General features: G+C 41.4%; 1 protein-coding gene across 1 annotated transcript; it reads right to left on the reverse strand.

The window, feature by feature from the left end:
• Positions 1-670: 670 nt before the first annotated feature.
• LOC145125533 (uncharacterized) lies at positions 671-9241 on the reverse strand. The gene is made up of 13 exons (XM_079060979.1): positions 8844-9241; positions 8656-8766; positions 7870-8315; positions 7672-7794; positions 7354-7515; positions 7128-7201; positions 6522-6778; positions 1732-1802; positions 1591-1647; positions 1349-1416; positions 1148-1257; positions 984-1054; positions 671-870 (listed from the first exon to the last, which is right to left on the reverse strand). The coding sequence occupies exons 3-13, from the start codon at positions 8275-8277 to the stop codon at positions 760-762; spliced, it is 1512 nt and encodes a 503-aa protein (XP_078917105.1). The 5' UTR covers positions 8278-8315; positions 8656-8766; positions 8844-9241; the 3' UTR covers positions 671-759.
• Between the last annotated feature and the right edge of the window lie 13742 nt (positions 9242-22983).

A 22983-nucleotide genomic window follows, 5' to 3' on the forward strand; every position in this document is an offset into this window, starting at 1 on the left:
GGAGAAAATAGAGACGAGAATTAGGAATTTAGGATAAGGTTGTGTTGTGGGGCCAAGGAATCAAAAGATAAATATTAACTATTAAGTACCCCTTCACTCACTTGATTAGCTTTTGACGTGTCCAAAGTCAGGACAACCCTCTTGTCCATAGCAGCAGCATGGTGGACGTCCGAAGTCCGTATACGTATACGTCGGAACATCTCCTCATCAGAAAGATCGGAAGTTGGAACATCTCTGTTCTTCTTAACACCATCTATCCTTCTTTCCTTTGTTTAATCAACACCATACACCAAGAAAAAGCTGGTAACCGAATGGTGAATTGGTTTTTTGATATTTCTTGGTTCTAAATCAAATCCTCACACATAAAGAAACTCCGGTGAAAAAACCTCTCTTGGTATTTAAGGTTCTATATCTTATCTTATCATATTTATTGGAGTTATGAATGTTATTGTATTTAATATTATTTTTGTAAAAAATATTATTACAAGTGATAAAAAGGTGTGGAATATAGAAAACAAATAACTCAATAAAGATGTTCTCTAATCTTATAGAGCCATCTTACTTATTATGTTTTCCAAATAATTTTATTTGATACTTCTATAAAAATAACCGTTGATCATTGCGTAAATATCATTTCTGAAAAGTGTAAGTTAACCGATGATCAAAAGTGTTTTGGGAAATGGAGCACATATTTGTTTCATTCTCATACAACAAATTGTCCAAAGAAAAAATGAAAGGAAAAAAGATTAATGAGAGTAACTACAATTTCACAAACCCCAACTTTCTCTTCTTCATGTCGAATTTGATTAGAAGACTACCTTCGTTTTCTTTCTCCCACTCAAATTTCTCCGTTTTTAAGAGATCAACAACCTATAACAAACATTCAGACATCTTAAGCTGCACAAAAACATGAGATGATTGATCCTTGAAGCAGTTAATTAGGTAATGCTCTTTTCTACAATAAAAAAGACATGATTTCATACCGCCTGTTTCAGCATCGACTGCCCAGTTCCTCCACTCCCATATCCGGTGATGACGCGGAGCCGCCGCAGAGCTGTATATTAATCAAAAACACAATGTGTGTGTGTGTGTGTGTGTGTATATATATATATATATATATATATATATTGACGAAAAAGATACCTACAGCGACCATATACACCAAATGCAAGGTGATATTTTAGTATCGTCATTCCCTCTTTCACATGTTGTCCATGTAAATCGATTGTCATCAAATCTACAACGTTATTTTTGTTCCTGTATTCAATAACAATATCAACATATATATGTATATGTATATGTAAATAACAGTTGGCTTTGTTGCCACCTCCAATGCACAGTGACAAACCTTGAATCAAAAATATCCTGGCTAGCCTTTTCATCAGCTTGCTCAGCTTTTTCCTTCCACATCCTTGCCTGCATAAAAAGTTATAAACTCAAGTCACTACGTAAGCATTTCCTAGAAATGTGATGCTCAGGCTTAAAACCTAAGACCTCTCTTATGAATTCTCACCAACCACTCAAGAGAAAGGTGTTTCAGTAGCATTTACAGAGGGAGACTTCTCCCTCTCTTTCTCTCTGTGTACCAACCTGATCCGAGAGAGTTACCCCATCATCCCATTTTCCACTTGCATATTCATTTCTAGCCTGTGTATAGAATGAAAATGAAAGCTCAGCTTATATACAAGAACATTAATGAAAGCCTAAAAACGATACAAAAAACATTATTGCCTGCTCAACGAGGGATTTTTGGATTTTCCAATGTTGATTTGCGTTATGCCTGTACTTCTTATAATCGTCCCCTTCACACACAAACAAATATCAAAATTACATCAATTATGAAACACACATAAATGGTCGGGGGGCTTTTTTAAAATACTGTGTTGACGCATGAGACCTTTTGTGTCCCCACATTTAGTTCTTCATCTGTTTTAACTCTTTCATTTAAAGTTTTGCATCAGTTAAGAAGATGTTAGGTTGTAAGAGACCTCTGAAATACTTCACATCGACTATAAATATTGTTCCTGTTCAGTTTGGTGTTATCATCCTTTCATGAAATAAAAAGAACAAAGCTTTCCTCTCTGTTTTCTCCCTTCTTAGAATTATCTATTTCTAACAAGTGGTATCAGAGCAACAAGGATCTTAAGGGCCAGAAAATCAATCCAGTTTGCAAGAATGGCCGGTACATCTGCAATAACATTCTCTACACCAGCACCTCCTGTCTTTGATGGAGAAAATTATGAATACTGGTGCATTAAAATGAAGCTCTTCTTAAAAGCGAACACACTATGGGAGATAGTGGAAACTGGCTTTCAACAAAAAGCTGAAGGAGTCCAGTATACAGAAGCTCAATTACAGAAGTTGAAGGAAGATGAGCTTAAAGACGCCAAAGCTTTGTCCTATATACTTAACGCTGTCACACACACCATATTTCCCAGAATTATGCGAGCATTATCTGCAAAATCAGTATGGCAATCCCTTGAGGAGGAGTTTCAAGGGGATGAGAGAGTAAGAACCGCTCGCCTAAATTATCTAAGAAAAGATTTTGAAAATATGAAAATGAAGGAGAATGAAGATACAAAGGTTTACACTTCTAGATTACTTGAAGTTGTAAACCAAATGAAAACTTACGGAGAAGACATCTCTGATGCAAGAATTGTGCAAAAAATTCTTGCGACATTGACCAACAGGTACAATACAATCGCCACTATAATTGAAGAATCAAAGGATTTATCCCAACTTAGCGTTACAGAGCTGATGAGTTCTTTGCAACTACACGATCAAAAACTCAAAAAAGCAACAGAAAGTTCATCCGAAGAAGTCTTCCGGTCCGATGATAAACAAAAGCAATCAGGTCCTAAAAACAACTCTTGGAAGAAGAAAAGTTATGGAGATTCCAGCGAAAATCATAAAAAACAAGCTCCACAATCAAAAGGAAAATTTCCTCCTTGTGGAACTTGTAAGAAGACAAATCCTGTAGAAAAAGATTGCTATTTCAAAGGGAAACCTCAATGTCGACATTGCATGAAATATGGTCATGTCGAAAAAGATTGTAGACAAAAGCAAAAGGAGTCCAAGGCAGAAGCGCAATTCTCAAGTACCAACATGGATGAAGATTATTTGTTTTGTGCGCGCCAAGCATCAGCCTCGAGCAACAAGGAAATTTGGTTTATCAACAGCGGCTGCACTAATCATATGACAAATAATTCAAGCATCTTCTACATGTTGGATTACTCTGTCAAAGTACCGGTGCGTATGGGGAATGAAGTTGTTTCTAAGTCCTTAGGCAAGGGTACTATTGCTATGGAAACAAATGAAGGTACGAAATATATCAATGATGTTCTTCTTGTTCCAGATCTTGCTGAGAATTTTCTTAGCGTGGCTCAAATGATTAAGAACGGATACTCAGTTCTCTTTAAGGATGACCGTTGCACTATAAAAGATCCTGCAAAGAAAAAGATTGTTGAAGTTGTGGTGGAGAATAAAAGCTTCCCCTTGATATGGAAATATCCTTCAGAGAAATTAAACAGAGCTAATATGGAAAGTACCTGGTTGTGGCATAGAAGATATGGGCACTTCAATGTACGTGCATTAAATTACCTACATAAGAAGGGTATGGTTAGGGACTTTCCCTCGATCCATGTTTCAAAAGATGTTTGTGAGCCTTGCCAACTCGGGAAGCAACATAAACTACCATTTCAGAAAGGACAAGCTTGGAGAGCAAAGGGAAAGTTAGACCTCGTGCATACAGATGTATGTGGTCCCCAAAGAACAACATCTCTTAATGGGAACAAATATTTCATCTTGTTCATTGATGATTTCAGTCGGATGACTTGGGTGTATTTCATGAAGGAAAAATCAGAAGTTTTTAGCATTTTCAAGAAGTTTAGAATTCTTGCTGAAACTCAAAGTGGTTGCAAGTTGAAAATGTTGAGATCTGATCGAGGAAAGGAGTATACTGCGGTGGAATTTGATAGATTTTGTGAAGATGAAGGCGTCGAACGACAACTTATAGTCGCATACACGCCTCAACAAAATGGAGTTTCCGAAAGAAAGAACAGAACCGTCATGGAAATGGCCAGATGCATACTCGCAGAAAAGAAAATGCCAAAGAAATTTTGGGCGGATGCTGTTTACACAGCCGTATATCTGCTAAATAGACTACCTACTAAGGCGGTTCATGAGAAAACTCCAATTGAAGCCTGGAATGGGAAAAGGCCAACAGCAAAACATTTAAAAGTATTTGGTTCAGTTTGCTACGTTCATATCCCGTCCCAGAAAAGAAGCAAGCTTGATGAAAAGTCAGAAAAAGGAATCTTTATCGGTTATGACTCAAAGTCAAAAGGTTACAGGATTTATAACCTAAACACCGAGAAGGTCATCGTGAGTAGAGACGTGGAAGTGGATGAAGATGCAATCTGGAATTGGGAAGAGGGAAAGCTTGAAAGGAAAATGAATGTAGTCTATGATCCTCCTCATCAACAAAAACCTCAAGAATCATATGAGGTTAACAACAATGATGTGCATTCTGATTCTCATACGCCTCCGTCATCTCCTACACATGCAGACTCACCAACATCGGGTTCAAACTCAAAAAGTGCCACAGGTCCTAGAGGTAAAAGATCACTTTCTGATGTATATGAAGACTGTCCAATTATTCACTTAGATGTTGAACAATGTGAGAGGTGTTTCTTTGCTACTGATGTGCCACACGATTATTCTGAAGCCTCAAAACACAAACAATGGCAAGATGCTATGGAGAACGAAATGAAAATGATAGAGAAAAATGAAACATGGGAGTTGGTCGATAGGCCAAGCGATCGAAAGGTGATTGGCGTGAAATGGGTCTACAAAACTAAGTTAAACCCTGATGGAACTATCAGCAAACACAAGGCTAGACTATGGAGACACTTTCGCTCTTGTGGCTAGACATGACACCATAAGGACACTAATTGCATTAGCAGCTCAAGAAAGGTGGAAAATATTTCAACTTGATGTTAAATCTGCATTTCTAAATGGCGAACTTGAGGAAGATATTTACGTCGAGCAACCATATGGATTCATTGTTGAAGGGAAAGAAGAGAAGGTGTGCAAACTGAAAAAAGCTCTCTATGGCCTAAAACAGGCCCCGCGCGCTTGGTACAGTAAAATAGACTCTTATCTCGTTGAGCAAGGCTTTGAGAGAAGCAAAAATGAGCACACTTTGTACATAAAGAAGCAAGGAAAAAATGATTTGCTTATTATATCCCTCTATGTCGATGATCTTCTTGTTACAGGAAATAATTCAAAGATGATCCTTACATTCAAGGTGGAGATGAAGAAGAAGTTCGAGATGACTGACTTGGGTTTAATGAATTACTTTCTTGGCATGGAGGTTCAACAATCAGAAGATGGGATTTTTATTTCCCAAACCAAGTATGCAGAAGATATCCTCAAGAAGTTCAAAATGCAGTGTTCCAAAGCAGTAGCAACACCCCTAGTGGTAAATGAAAAGTATTCTAGAAATGATGGAAGCAAAAAGATTGATCCTAGACAGTACAGGAGCTTAGTTGGAAGCTTGTTATACTTGACAGCAACACGACCAGATTTAATGTTTTCTGCAAGCATATTGTCAAGGTTTATGAATGAGCCAAGTGAAATTCATATGGGTGCTGCAAAAAGGACTCTAAGATATTTGCGGGGTACTACTGATCATGGAATTCTTTATCAACCATGTTCTGATCCGAAGTTAATTGCTTATTCTGATAGTGACTGGGGTGGTTCCCAAGATGACATGAAAAGCACCTCAGGTTATGCCTTCTCATTTGGCTCGGGAGTGTTTTCGTGGATTTCCAAGAAACAAGAAGTTGTAGCTCAGTCCACTGCAGAGGCTGAATATATTGCAGCTTCAGCTACTGCTAATCAAGTTGTATGGTTGAGGAAGATCTTTGCAGACATGGGATTCAAGCAAGATTATGCTACTGATGTGTTCGTTGACAATAAATCAGCCATTTCCATTTCAAAAAATCCAGTTTGTTTCAGCAAGACAAAACACATGAAGGTCAAGTTCTATGCACTTCGAGATGATCAACAGGAAAAACTTGTGAAGCTTGTCCATTGCCCCTCAGAGTTTCAACTTGCAGATATTCTAACCAAAGCCTTGCCAAAAGGGAAGTTTGAGTTCCTTCGATCCAAACTTGGTGTTACAGCAAAAGTCTCAAGGAGGAGTGTTGACGCATGAGACCTTTTGTGTCCCCACATTTAGTTCTTCACCTGTTTTAACTCTTTCATTTAAAGTTTTGCATCAGTTAAGAAGATGTTAGGTTGTAAGAGACCTCTGAAATACTTCACATCGACTATAAATATTGTTCCTGTTCAGTTTGGTGTTATCATCCTTTCATGAAATAAAAAGAACAAAGCTTTCCTCTCTGTTTTCACCCTTCTTAGAATTATCTATTTCTAACATACTGAGCCTAAACCTAAGAAACCTAAAATGGATCGTTGAATTTTCCAAAGCGAAACCATATTTATATTTTACTTACCAGGAATATGCTGCTTTTTTGCGGTGTCTTTTGAAGGATAATCAAGTTTTTGCATGTGTGACCCTTTTTTTACTACCTTCACCCAACTATCTGGATCATGTAATGCACTCTTTCCTCTAGAGTCCCGAGTGTGTGACCCTTTTTTTACTATCTTCACCCAACTATCTGGATCATGTAATGGACTCTTTCCTTTAATGTCCCGAGTCCGAGTCTGTTCAGAGGAAGTTCCAGGGCCAACAAGAACTTCACGCCAACTCCTAAACGAAAATTACAAATGGTCAAAATAAGATGTTGGACTACTTTTCACAATATTGATAAACATCAAATCTTCATTTTTTTCCAATGACAAAAATAAATTCTAATTGATTCACAAATCTCCCTCCCGTAGTCATACAAATGAAATTTTATTAACACCAAAGTCATCTGATATCAATACAAAACAACATATTGCAAATCTTCGTTTTTTTCCAGCAACAAAAAAAATTCTAATAAACTAATTCACAAATCTCCCTCCCGCAATCATCCAAATGAAATTTGATTAACACCAAAATCATCTTATATCAATACAAAACAAGGTAATATAGTATATGACAAATTAATTACAACCTCTTGACTGACATATTACCCTCGTGGAGATCACTATTAGATGATGAGGCAATGTAAGAAGCCCCACCAGTTAACTGTCACAAAGGATTCATAGCCATAAGAATATATTATATAACAGAAAAAATTCATGTTGATCACGCACAATTATTAGGCACATCATCCATATGTAAAACCATTAGAATAAAATTCATATAATTTAAATATACATAAAGAACAAGTTACTTACACCGTAACTTTTTTCAAGAACATCAGAAACAACTTTTATGTTTGAATTGTGTTGATCTCTACTCTTCGAAAACTCAAATGAGGGCTTGATAGGAGTTAAAGCAGGCCATGTCTGAAGATCATTATTAGATGACAAAGGTAGGCATGACTTTCTACCGGGGTCCTGTCACACAGGATTCATAGTCACAAGAATATATTATTAGATAACGAAAAACTTACCATCACCAATTTCCAAAAAGTTCATGGTGATCATGCATCATTTACAGACAAATGATCCATATTTAGAACCTACATAATGAAAAGCATATAACAAACTTACTTGTATGCTGCATTTTTCAAAACAAACTCTAACATCTTCAATCGTTGTGTTTGAGTTGTGATGTTGTGTGTTCTTGGAAAGCTCGGATGAGGGCTCACTTAAACAAGTAATTGCTTCCCATGCCTGAAAACAATATGAAAATTAATTGAGTGGCCACAAAATCAAGAAAATAACATGTAGCCATGTAGGTTCACTTACCTTCAGAACCCATGTTAGCATTATCTTGTTAGAAGAATTCCCTGATACATCTGACATCATCCTAGAAGCAACAATATGCTTGTCCGTATTACCAGATATATACGAAATATCAGAGTTTGAGCACGAAGCATTATCTGTGAAATCAAAAGAAGTATCTGTCCAATTATCGTCTTCGTCACTCAAAAGGGTCGTTGTATCTGTCATATCCCCTATCAATACTGCAGCATCAGCATCCTCTTCCACTATGGTAGAGTTAAACAACCCACTCTCTTCTGTTTTCATCAAACTGCTCAAAACCATAGATTCCTCAGCAGTCTGACCAAGGGTAGGGTGTTGCTTCAAATTTGAAATTGGTTGGCTTTGTTTCTTGCCTCTTCTCTTATTGCTTCCCTTATGTGGATGACCCATTAAGAGAAATGTTTGTCTGCACTAACGGTTTGTATACACTGCAATTTATATAAATTCTAATTATTAGAATCAAATTTAAATTCTATCATGTGTATGATTGAAAAATGAACGTGTTTGTCAATTCACGTAATTTGCAAATAGGTCCTACATTTAAAATTTGTCCTTTGTCGAGTCTTTCATATATATAAAAGTACAGTTCAAGATTTCCTACAAAAAGGCGCATTTATTTCACTTCTTACGTGTCTTTTTATCCTAGATCTAAAAATAATTCAACAATAACTTCATTAAATAGCTAAAGTAACACCAGATCGAAAAGAACGGAAGTTGCATGAAAAATAATCAAAAATCGCATACTTTTGAAAAAAACTAAATACTCACAGTCTTGTAAGAACCAGGTTGTAAAATCCCGTAGCCGGATTGAATTACAGCGATCGAATCGAAAGCAGAAATCAAAAGGGTATTATCACCGGCTTGAATTACACCGATCGTCTAGTGAATCGAAAACAGATATAAAAAAAGATATTAATCAAATTAATTAAAAACTTTTATGATTAAAAAAAAATCACCTGAATCAGTGATTCGCAACTGATCATTCCACTCTGCTTGAAGGCTGAAAACTAGAGAGTTATAAGGTTCGGATTATTAAAAACGATTACATGAACAGAAACGAGTGGTGGGATGCTAAGAAGAGAAGAAGACGAGAGCGTCTTATGAGGTTTCATCGGAGGTGAGAGCGGTGGCGACTGTCGACTGGCGACTGCCGAGGGGGCGGCTAGTGCAGATGGAAATGCGAGAGAAAAGAGAGTAAAGAAGTAAGAGAGAGGGAAAGCGGATAGAAATGAAGGAGAAAAAGAGTGAGAAAAATGGTGTCGAATGTAATAGTGTCGGAGAAGAGAGGCTACAGAGAAGCCCCTAGCGGGCGCGGCGCTGACCGCGTCCAATTCCAAACTTTCCACGCCATGAAGCTGAGTAGGCACAAACAGTGTTTATTTGTCTTTAACCCTATATCATTTGTATAGCTCTAAATATTGTATCATCATAAGATTATAATAAAATATTATTGGGACATTGAGAGTAATCTAACCAATTTTTTGGATTTTTTTTAATATGATAAAGCTTTTTTTTTTTTTTTGAAGAAAAATAATATTTTGGTCCAGAATTGGTCATTCTGTACCCGAAAACCGGCCCAAACCTAATATTGTAGTCCATTGGTATATATATATATATATATATATATATATATATATATATATATATATATATATATATATATATATATATATGAGTCTCACACAAGATAAAATCTGGAATACACGTTCCAGAATTAGCATATCTGAATCACGATCTACCTGCATTTCAGACCAAATTTTTAGTATGGATTCGTCAAATCAAGTAAGTTCTACACTTTAAGTTACTTTGCATTTGATAATTGTGAGAGACCATACCCAACATTGTTATATGTAAGTTCTACACTTTAAGTTAGTTTGCATTCGCCTAATACTGTAGCCCATTGTTATATATATATATATATATATATATATATATATATATATATATATATATATATATATATATATATATATATATATATATATATATATATATATATATGAGCCCCACACAAGGTAAAATCTGGAGTAATCTAACCATACGTGTTCTTGATATTTGTGCTAGATGCAATAATATGGTATGATTTTACTTGATTTATCCGTATATGTATTTTACCGTATTTATAAAATATTGGGTGGAAAAGGGTTGAGAAAGAGATAAAATAATGGTGAGAGACCATGCCCAACATTGTACTACTGTACTACCGAGACCAGTAATCTAGTAGAGTATTAATGACGACCATAAAGTCTTCTAGACAGTCTAGTGGAACACCAACACACTCACAGTCTGTAGGTGTTAATGAATCATATTATCCAGGAGTATGGATTATGTTTTCATTTGAGTACTCTATTCCCCCCCCCCCCCCCCATGGTTGCCTTATTGACATATATTGCAACGGAATCTCCGAAGTAGTATTTTCTATGTAACACTCGTAATGTGGTAAGTTTCCTTTTAGCCCTTAACGCAAATTTGTTAACAATTTGGTCCCCATCTAGTACGTGGGGCGTACTCTATGAGTACGCTTAGCGTACTAACCCATTCCTGATCACAGGTTTCATCCACGTACGTGGGGCGTACGTGAGTAAGCATGGCGTACGTGGTGTAGGGGCAAACCCTAATTTTTAGGGTTTACACCCTATTTAAACCTCATTATAGCACCTCTTGGACATTTTTAATCAGCCTCCATCTCCCTTGACCCTAAAAACGAAACCCTAAGTGCATTTGGTGAGATTTGAGCTTGAAAGTGTGTTTGTTGGTGTTTTGTGATGATGAAGAAGAAGAGAAAAAATTGGAGGAATAGCTTGAGCTTGTAGATCCAGAGTTACCTTCACCTTTGCAAGCCTTTTGAGGTAAAAAGCTCTCACCTTGATGGTCTTTTGTGCTAGATCTAGTTTATAGGTTGTTTATGTACTTTTGAGTCTTTTAAGTTAAAGTTGAGCTTTTGATCTACTCCAGAAGCAATGCTTGTTAGATCTTAGCTCCATTAAGGCCCCATGTTCATAAAAGTGCAAACTTTATGAAGGATATCGGTCCATGTAAGCATTAAGATCTTTATTAATCTCATTTTTCAGCTTTGAGTCCATTTAAGTCATGCATGAGTGTAAAGTTGCCAACTTTACGTGATAAGTCACCCTTAGGGATCACATCTGAGAATTTGGCAAAAGGTCTTAACAATTTAAGTGCTTAATGAAGTAGTTTGGGAGCCTGAGGCGTACACTGTGTGTACAAGCTGAGTACACCCCACGTACTCAGTAGATGGACATTTGGGCTTGACATTCTCAGTTTGGGCTATAGTTTGGGCTTTCTAAGTTTGGGCCTTGTTGGGCCATTAGACTTCTGATTTGGGCTTTTGACTAGTATTTTGGGTTTCCTTGTATTTAGACCCATGAAGGGTTTTGGGCCCAATTTAGAAGATTGGGCCATAATTGGGCTTTAGGTTGCCATTTAGGATTTGGGCCTTTTAAGTACTTGGTTTGGGCCTTGGCTTTAGGCCAAGTTAGAAAAGGGGTAAAATGGTCTTTTACCCTAGTTATGGGCTAAGTAGATTAGATTCTTGGTTATGGGTCGAGATCCAATTATTAACTGAATATTATTTTGAGGGAAAACTGCAAAGTCCTTACATATTGGCCTCATAATCGATTTTGTCCTTATATCTTTTTTTATTCAATTAAGTCCCAAAAACCGGTAATCATATTCAATTTAACCCTTTTACCCGGTCAACAGGTCATCCAACTTTCAAAAACTACATTTTTGGCCCAGATTTCAAAATCTATTACAAATTTGGTCCAAATTTTACACTTTTTGCCAAGATTTTAAATTTTATTACAAATTTGGTCCAAAATTTACCCTTTTGGCCCAAATTTTAGAATTTTGTTATGAATTCATCATAACTTTAATTTTCTTTACAACTTTTATTCTTAAAATTTTGTTTCGATAATGTTTTTTCTTTATGAACAAATGGGGGTCCGTGGGCAGTGCCCCTGGGAGCGGGGTCCAAGGGGCAGCATCCCCTGGCGAGGTCTAAGGGGAAGAGCCCCTCGTTGGGGTCGAGTTACCCTTTTCCTAAGACCCATTTTTATGACAGGGTTTGGCATTTTTATGACAGTTTGCAACTATCTTGTGACAGTTTTCAGACATGAATCATATATCCATTTTTGGTCATTTTTCTGGTACACTTCTTCAAGAACATTTAACATACATTCTTTGATTTTGTAATCTTTGAATTTTATCCAATTGAGTGTTCAATCTGTACCATCGTAATACTTCAATTTGATAGTGAATCACGACTTTCAGAGAATCCAAGCAATCTGTTCATCCCAATATCTAACACACACTGTTTTGTCAAACTACTTAAAACCTTCGATTGCTCATCAGTCTAACCAAGGGAAGGGTTTTGGCATTCGGCAGGTTGCTTCAACTTTGAAATTGGCTGGCTTCGTCTGCAACATCCTGTTTCGGGACGTTTCTTAATTCGGGGTTTGTGGACCGTAATTCGACCATGTAAGGCTTTGGGTTTCAAGGGAATGGATTTTAGACTCTTTTGGAGGTGTATGATGTTGAATAAGTGATTTAAACTGTCGATTGTTCAATGGAAGCAGAGGGGTAATATGGGAAAGTGTAACACCGTAAATTTCAAAACAATTTTTCACTTTTAAAGATATAACTTCATTCATAAATATTCTCAAATCCCAATGTATCACATATCAAATCCATAAAACACATCCCAAAATCAAAATGTACAAAAACTCCAATGGTGTGTACTGATCATGCCGGCGCCTTCCCGCGATCCTCACTGGTACCTGAAACACATAACACAAAACACTGTAAGCATAAATGCTTAGTGAGTTCCCCAAAATACCACATATAACACATATTAGCCATTCGAGGCTATAAATCTGTGGGCCCACTGGCCCTAACCCTGTGGACCCTCTGGCCCTAACTCTATGGACCTTCCGGTCCTAACTCTGTAAACTCTGGAATACACACAACATAAATCACATAGAAATAATGCAGTGCAACACATCACATACATAGCATACAAGATACTCTGTCACATAACTCTAATTACCACTCAAGGTAAAGTATAGTGAGAAAACTCACCTCGGATAACTCGGTAACCCTCGGATTCGGAAATACTGATCTAGCCTCCGCCTAATCACATAAAATAGTTACTCTAATCAATACGACTTTCAAAGTCTAGGCTAAGCCCTCTCTTAGTACTCTCAGAAGGGTAAAAGACCATTTCACCCCTCTCATGGCTCAAAGACCCTAATATTGACCAAACCCTAAAAGTCAACAAAAGTCAACAGTCAAATTTTGACCTAGACTCGGCGAGTACAGGCATGTCCTCTTCGTCCCTGGTCCTCACTCGACTTGCTGAGTCAACCCCACACTCAATGGGTTATCACAGGTCGCGAATCGCGGGGCAACCCGACTCGACTCGTCGAGTCCACTTATGGACTCGGCGAGTTCCTCCCATGACATCACTCATCTGACCTCCTGAGGTCAGATCTGCTTCTATAATCTATAGATCTGACTTCCCCATGACCAATAAACACGTAAAGGTCGAATCTTGCTACACATGCAATGCTCCCAAGGCTTATTTTGGTGAAATCCCTTCTAACATGGCCACCTATGTCCATTTCCTCCATAGAACCACAAAAAGCAGCATGGTTCAGGCTCTCTGGACCGCAAAAGGTCCAGATCTAGAGTTTAGCACTCAATGGGACACTATACACAACTAAACAAGCCATAAAAGGGTATAGAAAACCCTAAATTCAACGCCCTTAAGCAAAACAGGAGGATGGGATCGAATAGCTACCTCAAACTTGAAGATCCAAGCTGAAAATCCACTGAAATGCAATCCTCTTGACCTCCCCTTGCTGGAAACACTTTCTCCTTTGCAAAATCACACCAAAATGATCAAAAAGGCTCAAACTCTCTCACAACTCGCTCACAATCGCTAGGGTATCTCTCTCTGGACTAGTAGCCGCAAATGGAGGCCATAAAGGCCTTTAAATAGGGTTCAGGCCCTGGGATTTAGGGTTTCATTTTACAGCGCGGACTCGCCGAGTCCACGCATCGACTCGTCGAGTCCTTCATTAAATCGGGCAAGAATTCACGATCCTACTCGGCGAGTCTGAGCGCCTACTCGCCGAGTCCCTCCCTAAAACTCAAGATAAATACTTAAAATAAGATACCTGGGAATCCGGATGTTACAATTCTCCCCCACTAGAATCAGACTTCGCCCTCGAAGTCTTGCTCAGCAAACAACTCTGGATGCTGCTCCCGCATCTCCAACTCCGGCTCCCAAGTCAGCTCGGACCCTCTCCGATGTTGCCACTGGACCTGCACCAGGGGCACCTCCTTGTTCCTCAGAACCTTGATCTTCCGATTCACAATCGCCACTGGCCTCTCCACATAATTCAGGTTCGCATTCACCTGAATATCTTCCAGTGGCACCACCGCCGACTCGTCGGCTATACACTTCCTCAACTGAGACATGTGGAAGGTGTCATAAATCTGGCTCAACTCCGTAGGTAGCTCCAACCGATATGCTACCCTGCCCACCCTCGCGGTCACCCTGAACGACCTAATATACCGGGGCCCCAGCTTGCCCCTCTTCCGGAATCGAATAACGCCTTTCCAAGGAGACACTTTCAGGAGTACGAAGTCTCCCACCTGGAACTCAAGCTCGGATCGTCGCCTATCCGCATAACTCTTCTGGCAACTCTGAGCCTTCAACAACCTCTGTCTAACCTGCTGTATCTGCTCGGTCGTCTGAAGCATTATCTCAGTGCTGCCCATCACACGCTGTCCTACCTCTCCCCAGCAAATGGGAGTCCGACATCTCCTCCCGTATAACAACTCGAAAGGAGGCATACCAATACTCGAATGGTAGCTGTTGTTATAAGAAAACTCAGCCAACGGCAGATACGTGTCCCAACTTCCCCCGAAGTCCAACACACATGTTCGGAGCATGTCCTCGAGCGTCTGAATCGTCCGCTCGCTCTGACCGTCCGTCTGTGGGTGGTAAGCGGTACTAAAATGCAGCCTCGTACCCAACTCCTCATGGAACTTCTTCCAGAACCTGGAAGTGAAACGCACATCTCGGTCTGACACAATCGAGATCGGTACTCCGTGCCGCGAAACCACCTCCCGCACATACAACTCTGCCAATCTCTCTGCAGAAGAGCTCTCACTGATAGCAAGGAAGTGAGCGCTCTTCGTCAGCCGGTTGACAATCACCCAAATCGCATCGACACCCCTCGCGGTCCTTGGCAATTTGGTGATAAAATCCATGGAAATTTGTTCCCACTTACACTAGGGAATCTCAAGTGGCTGCAACTTGCCATGCGGACGCTGGTGCTCAGCCTTAACCCTGCGACAGGTCAAGCACCTCTCAACAAACCATGCTACATCGCTCTTCATACAGGGCCACCAGTAATCTTTCTTCAGATCCAAATACATCTTAGTGGCCCCGGGATGGATCGAGAACCTCGATCGGTGCGCCTCCTCCATCAAAGTGGTGCGCGACCCACCTGCATACGGCACCCAAATCCGACCCTGAAATGTCATAAGCCCACGGCTATAGGTAACGGACTCAGGTACCTGTCCAATCACCCGCTCTCTCTTGTGGTTCTCCGGTCTCACGGCCTCTGTCTGGGCCTCCCAAATGGTATCCAACACCGGAGTCATCACTGTCAGCCGCATACAAGTGTCTCGAATCGGGGCACTCTCCGCCCTACGGCTTAGGGCATCAGCTACAACATTAGCCTTGCCCGGGTGGTACAGGATCTCACAATCGTAATCCTTTACCACGTCCAACCATCTCCTCTGGCGCATATTCAGGTTGGGCTGATCCATCAAATACTTCAAACTCTTGTGGTCCGTGTATATGGTACACCGAACCCCATACAAATAATGGCGCCAAATCTTGAGGTCGAACACCACCGCCCCCAACTCCAAATCGTTGGTGGGATACCTCGTCTCATGAGGCTTCAACTGCCTCGATGCGTATGCTATCACGTGCCCTCTCTGCATAAGCACTGCACCCAACCCCGATATAGACGCATCGCAATACACTACGAAATCCTCCATTCCCTCCGGAAGAGCTAACATCGGGGCTTCGCATAACCTCTGGCGAAGTGTCTCAAACGAGGTCTGCTGCTCTGGACCCCAAGCAAAAGCAGCGCCCTTCCGGGTCAATCTAGTGAGGGGAACGACAATCTTGGAGAAATCCTGAATAAATCTCCGATAGTAGCCAGCCAACCCCAGAAAACTCCTGATCTCGGTGGGGGATCTCGGCACCTCCCAACTCATCACCGCCTCAATCTTGGCCGGATCAACCAATATCCCATTTTGGTTGACGAGGTGTCCTAAGAACTGGACCTCTCGTAACCAGAAATCGCACTTGGAGAATTTGGCGTAAAGCCTCTCCGATCTCAGAACTTCGAGGATCTCCCTCAAATGCTCTTCATGCTGCTCTCTGGATCTCGAATACACCAATATGTCATCGATGAACACGATCACCGAATGATCCAACATCGGCCTACATACTCGGTTCATGAGGTCCATGAACGTTGCCGATGCATTGGTGAGCCCGAAAGGCATCACCACGAACTCGTAATGTCCATAGCGAGTCTTGAACGCCGTCTTCTGGATATCCTCATCACGCACTCTCATCTGATGATATCCCGACCTCAGATCAATCTTGGAGAACCAAGACGCTCCCTGCAACTGATCGAATAAATCGTCGATCCTCGGTAATGGGTAACGGTTCTTGACCATTAATTTGTTCAACTCCCGGTAATCAATGCACATCCGGTGTGAACCATCCTTTTTCTTGACAAAAAGGATCAGCGCTCCCCACGGCGAGCTCTCGGTCGAATAAACCCCTTCCCCAGCAGCTCCTGAAGCTGCGAGGATAACTCCTGCATCTCTGGCGGCGCAAGGCGATAAGGCGCCTTGGCGATAGGCGCTGCCCCCGGAACCAAATCGATGCGGAACTCCACCTGCCTCTCGGGAGGCACACCCAGCAACTCCTCGGGGAAAACATCCGGGAACTCACGCACTATCGAGACCTCATCAACCGACCTCGGTTTCTCTGCATCTACTCTCGTATCCACCACATAAGCCACAAACCCACTACAGCCCTGCTGTAGACTCTGCCTCTCTCTAGCGGCCGAACAAAATGCTGACCCAGAACGGGTACCCTCGCCATAAACTGTAAGAACTCCCCTACTAGGGTCTCGTATGGTTACCAATTGTCGCTCACAGTCGATAACCGCTCCAAACTTGCTCAACCAGTCCATGCCCACGATGACACAGACATCACCCATCGCAATCGGGACCAAATCAATCGGAAACTCAACGCCGAAGATATCGAGTACACATCCTCGAATCACATCAGTAGCATACACCGCTCTCTCTTCAGCTATGGAAACTCGCAAAGGTCGACTCAACGCCTCCCGATAGATACTGATGTGCTGACTACAGGCTAACGACACAAAAGACCGACTCGCACCCGAGTCAAATAGCACCAAAGCAGGTACAGAACTCACTAGAAATGTACCTACATATATCACAATATAAGCATGACACCATAAACTCAAAGTAAATAGATGAAAGAACACATACCAGCCACAACATCTGGCGTTGCGCGGACCTCCTCCGCTGTCAACTGGAAGGCTCTCCCGCGATCCTTTGGCTCCTCGGCCTTCACTGGCCGACTCTCTGCAGCTCGAACAGCAGCATGGGCAGATCCCGGTGATGCTCCCTGGGATGACCCCTGCAACTGCGGACACTCGGCCTTCCGGTGTCCGGTCTGGTTGCAGTGAAAACAGACTGCAAACCCCTTGGAGCAATCCTTGGTCATGTGCCCCTCCTTGCTACACTTGTAGCAAGACCCTGCTCTACAAACTGCCTCATGACCCTTGCCGTACTTGCCACAAGTGTGGCCCTTCTGGTTCCCTGATCTCGAATCGGCGGGCTTGGTCCGCTTGGCTGCCGGCTGGGACTGTGCTGGTCGTCGATCCCTCCCTTGAGACTCCGCCTCCTCCCTGGCCTGAGTCTCGAGCTCGATCTCCCTCTTCCGGGCATTTGCCTAAAGCTTGGCAAATGTCTGGTACGTCGAGTTCGCCACGAACTCACGGATGTCTCTCCTCAAAATGCTCAAATACCGACTCATGCGTGCCTGCTCGGAAGACACGTGCTCAGGGCAGAACATCGCCCTCTCATGGAACATCCTGGTGATCACTGTAACAGACTCGGTACCCTGCTTGAGGGTCAAGAACTCCTAGGCCAAACGTTCCCTTTCCACCGGGGGAACGTACTCATCACGAAACATAGCGGTGAACCTCTCCCAGGTTACCGCGGCAAGCTCTGCAGATGAGTAGTGCGCTGTCACAAACTTCCACCAGTCCTTCGCTCCCAAGCGAAGCTGGTTCAGCGCGAATCGAACTCTCAGATGCTCCGGACAAGAACACGTATAGAAGCATCCCTCAATATCTTAAATCCATCTCATCGCAGTGATCGGATCCTGCGTCCCATCAAACTCTGGTGGCTTCGTGTTGTTGAACTCTCGGTACAGCAACGAGTCACCCCCTGCGGTCTCGCAGCAGCAACGGCTGCGGTGGCCGCAGCAACAGCAGCATCAGTAAGAGCAGTGTACCGCTCATCAAAAGTCTCGATCAGCGTGGTCTTGATAGACCCGAACATATCTGGTATCTCAGCTCGAATGGCCGCAGCCACCTCCTCGTGAATCAACCTACGGATCTCCTCATCACTGGTACCACTGGTACCACTGCCTCCTGGGTGGTGGCGCGTCTCAACCATGATGTCTCTGAAATACAACACAAAGGAAATCAGAGACTCGCTCGAGTATACTCGCACTCGATACCCAACCCTACTTGCTCTTTAGTACCCTAAGGATTCTTACTTGGACTGCTCACCGATCCGGTGTTTCCAGTAGTACGGGCCCTTATACTACCTTCCACAGCGCATCGGTATTCACCCCAAGTCCTCCTCCTAGGATCCCAGGTCACAAGTACTCTATATCTCACTAAACTCAGGCTACTCTCCGGTAGACCACTCATAAGCTCCTCGCTGCTACCTACTTACTCTCGAAGTATCTCATAGTAGCAATAACTCCTAGGCTAAGGCATCACAAATCAGGTCCACTCTAGTCCTAACCATGAATACCTAGCCTACTCTAGCATGCATAACATATCACATAATATCTCATGACACATAATGTAAGGGTATTTTGGGAAATCACCATTCGGGCGCTGGCTGATCGTACACACTGCTCTGCTCTGCTCTTTTCAAAATCTTTTTACTCTTTTAGAAAAATTTTGTTTTATTTCGAAAAATTCCTCAAATCCTCAGTTTGAGTTCAAATGCGCTCGAAGGTGTATCCGAATCCCTCAAACCAAGGCTCTGATACCAACTTGTAACACCGTAAATTTCAAAACAATTTTTCACTTTTAAAGATATAACTTCATTCATAAATATTCTCAAATCCCAATGTATCACATATCAAATCCATAAAACACATCCCAAAATCAAAATGTATAAAAACTCCAATGGTGTGTACTGATCATGCCGGCGCCTTCCCGCGATCCTCACTGGTACCTGAAACACATAACACAAAACACTGTAAGCATAAATGCTTAGTGAGTTCCCCAAAATACCACATATAACACATATTAGCCATTCGAGGATATAACTCTGTGGGCCCACTGGCCCTAACCCTGTGGACCCTCTGGCCCTAACTCTATGGACCTTCCGGTCCTAACTCTGTAAACTCTGGAATACACACAACATAAATCACATAGAAATAATGCAGTGCAACACATCACATACATAGCATACAAGATACTCTGTCACATAACTCTAATTACCACTCAAGGTAAAGTATAGTGAGAAAACTCACCTCGGATAACTCGGTAACCCTCGGATTCGGAAATACTGATCTAGCCTCCGCCTAATCACATAAAATAGTTACTCTAATCAATACGACTTTCAAAGTCTAGGCTAAGCCCTCTCTTAGTACTCTCAGAAGGGTAAAAGACCATTTCACTCCTCTCCTGGCTCAAAGACCCTAATATTGACCAAACCCTAAAAGTCAACAAAAGTCAACAGTCAAATTTTGACCTAGACTCGTCGAGTGCACTCGTGTGACTCGGCGAGTACAGGCATGTCCTCTTCGTCCCTGGTCCTCACTCGACTCGCTGAGTCAACCCCACACTCAACGCGTTATCACAGGTCGCGAATCGCGGGGCAACCCGACTCGACTCATCGAGTCCCTTTTGGACTCGGCGAGTTCCTCCCATGACATCACTCATCTGACCTCTTGAGGTCAGATCTGCTTCTATAATCTATAGATCTGACTTCCCCATGACCAATAAACACGTAAAGGTCGAATCTTGCTACACATGCAATGCTCCCAAGGCTTATTTTGGTGAAATCCCTTCTAACATGGCCACCTATGTCCATTTCCTCCATAGAACCACAAAAAGCAGCATGGTTCAGGCTCTCTGGACCTCAAAAGGTCCAGATCTAGAGTTTAGCACTCAATGGGACACTATACACAACTAAGCAAGCCATAAAAGGGTATAGAAAACCCTAAATTCAATGCCCTTAAGCAAAACAGGAGGATAGGATCGAATAGCTACCTCAAACTTGAAGATCCAAGCTGAAAATCCACTGAAATGCAATCCTCTTGACCTCCCCTTGCTGGAAACACTTTCTCTTTTGCAAAATCACACCAAAAATGATCAAAAATGCTCAAACTCTCTCACAACTCGCTCACAATCGCTAGGGTATCTCTCTCTGGACTAGTAGCCGCAAATGGAGGCCATAAAGGCCTTTAAATAGGGCTCAGGCCCTGGGATTTAGGGTTTCATTTTACAGCGCGGACTCGCCGAGTCTACGCATCGACTCGTCGAGTCCTTCATTAAATCGGGCAAGAATTTGCGATCCTACTCGGCGAGTCTGAGCGCCTACTCGCCGAGTCCCTCCCTAAAACTCAAGATAAATACTTAAAATAAGATACATGGGAATCCAGATGTTACAGAAAGGTTATTTTTCAGCCTTCTTTCATAATTAAGGATTTTAGTTTGAGATGTTTGTAGTCACAAGTATCAATATAGGATTGTAGATCTCGTCGATACCTTTCCGTGGATATAAAGATTGTCGAAAACGGAGTTGGAGCGAAGAAGTTATGGCTGTTTGAAGTTAAGTTGGAATAATAGGGTATGGCAGTATGTTGGGCGTACACTAGGAGTACGTTGGGCGTACTGGTTGAGGAAGTCGCATGTTTAGGGCATTACACCGGCATACCGTTGCAGAGTAAAAACCCTATTTTCGTGGTTTTGAGCCCTATTTAAGGATTCGAACCCCTTGGGGTCCTTCCTAATATCAGTCTCCACCCTTTTGAGCCTCCAACTCGAAACCCTAACCCTTAGATCAAATCTTGAGCCTTTCTATGTGTTTTTAGTGCATTTTGGATGAAAGAGAATTTCAAGATTGTTGATTGTTGAAGCTCAAGCTTGTGGATCCAGAGCCTACATTGCTTTTCTCAACTTGAATCTTGATTATTCATTTGTTAGATCTATCTAGTTTTGGGTGTTGTAAGCTTTTTGGTCACTTTAGTGCATAAAGTTTAGATCTTGAAGCTTGTGATCTTGTTATGGATAAAGTTGGAAACTTTATCCATATAAACATCATATTGATTCAGATCTGAAGGTTGGAGACTTGGACTTAATGGATTAAGTTGGTCCCTTTGATACTTAAAGACTAGATCTTGGTTGTTTGGACCGTCCTAATGGATAAAGTTGGAAACTTATCCATTATGGAGCTATTAGGAACCATAAAAATGTGATCTTGGTCCTTCTATCCCCTCCATGCAATAGTTATGATGTCTTAATGGATTATTAAGTTATTTTGGACATTTTCTATCCATGGAAAGTCATAAAGGTGGAAACTTTATGACTTAAGACAATGTTTTGGAACTATATATGAGTTTGGATGGAAAGGCCCTAAGGAATAAGCACTTAATGAGAAGGAGGGTGTCCAGGCGTAGTATGTTGGGCGTACCAAAGGGTACGCTGCACGTACCTGGTCAAGGTCCCGTGTTTTGGTCAAGGATGCACTACGCTAGGCGTAGTTACTGAGTACGCTTAACATACTCAGTCAATTTGAATTCTTTGACTTTTTGACTTTGAACTTTGACCAAGTTTGACTTAAGGTCATTTTGGGTATTTTGAGTTGTGGTTTGAGATTTGGTCATTGTTTGTTGTATAGGTGACCTGTAGAGTTGGTAGTCGGAGCAGCGTGTTGTTCAACTATTTTTTTAGACTATGAGGTGAGTTTTCCTCACTTTACTTGTGGGTCGTAGGTATTGGATTAGGTGTCTAAGCCCATAATTATAATTGGTATATACTTGAATTGATAGTAGTACAGTCCTTTTGGGTTGCCCTCAAACCTGACAATTGAATAGGATGGCTTTTAGAGAGAGAGAATGATTTGTTAATTTATTATATGCTTAATAAATTAATTGAAAATTAAAATAAATTGTTTGTTAATATATTATGAGAATAATATATTAATTGGAAATAGTATTATTTAATTAATAATTAATCAGAAATTAATTGGAATTAATTTTGGGATTAACCGGATTAATTAAAAGTGCAAGGTCTGTTTGGTTATTTATTGAAAGTTAAGGAAAGGAGCCCATGGACCTCATTGGATGAGGTGGACGAAAATCACTTGGGCAAGCCCAAGGAATTTCATCCAAGCCCCTTGAAAGAGGGGAATGGGCTGCTTGGTCACTAAGCAAAGGGATTAGGGTTTCCTCCTTAAACCCTAGCTTTGGCACCAAGCTACATTAGCTATATAAGGACCCTTAGCCTTAGAATTTTGGCCATGACATTCCTTTAGAGGCTTAGGGCCGAAATTCTCACCTCTTTCCTCTCTCTCTCTCTCTCTCTCTCTCTCTCTTCAAGCTCCTTGGTTGCTAGGGTTTGGGTGTGAACCATTAGAGGCACGACACTTGTGGTGCTTGTTTCCAAGAGTCTTTCAAGGAGGAATCAA

Source organism: Lactuca virosa, chromosome 7 (genome assembly GCF_052849685.1).
Source record: "Lactuca virosa cultivar CGN04683 chromosome 7, Lactuca_virosa_CGN04683_v6, whole genome shotgun sequence".
NCBI classification, from domain to species: domain Eukaryota; kingdom Viridiplantae; phylum Streptophyta; class Magnoliopsida; order Asterales; family Asteraceae; genus Lactuca; species Lactuca virosa.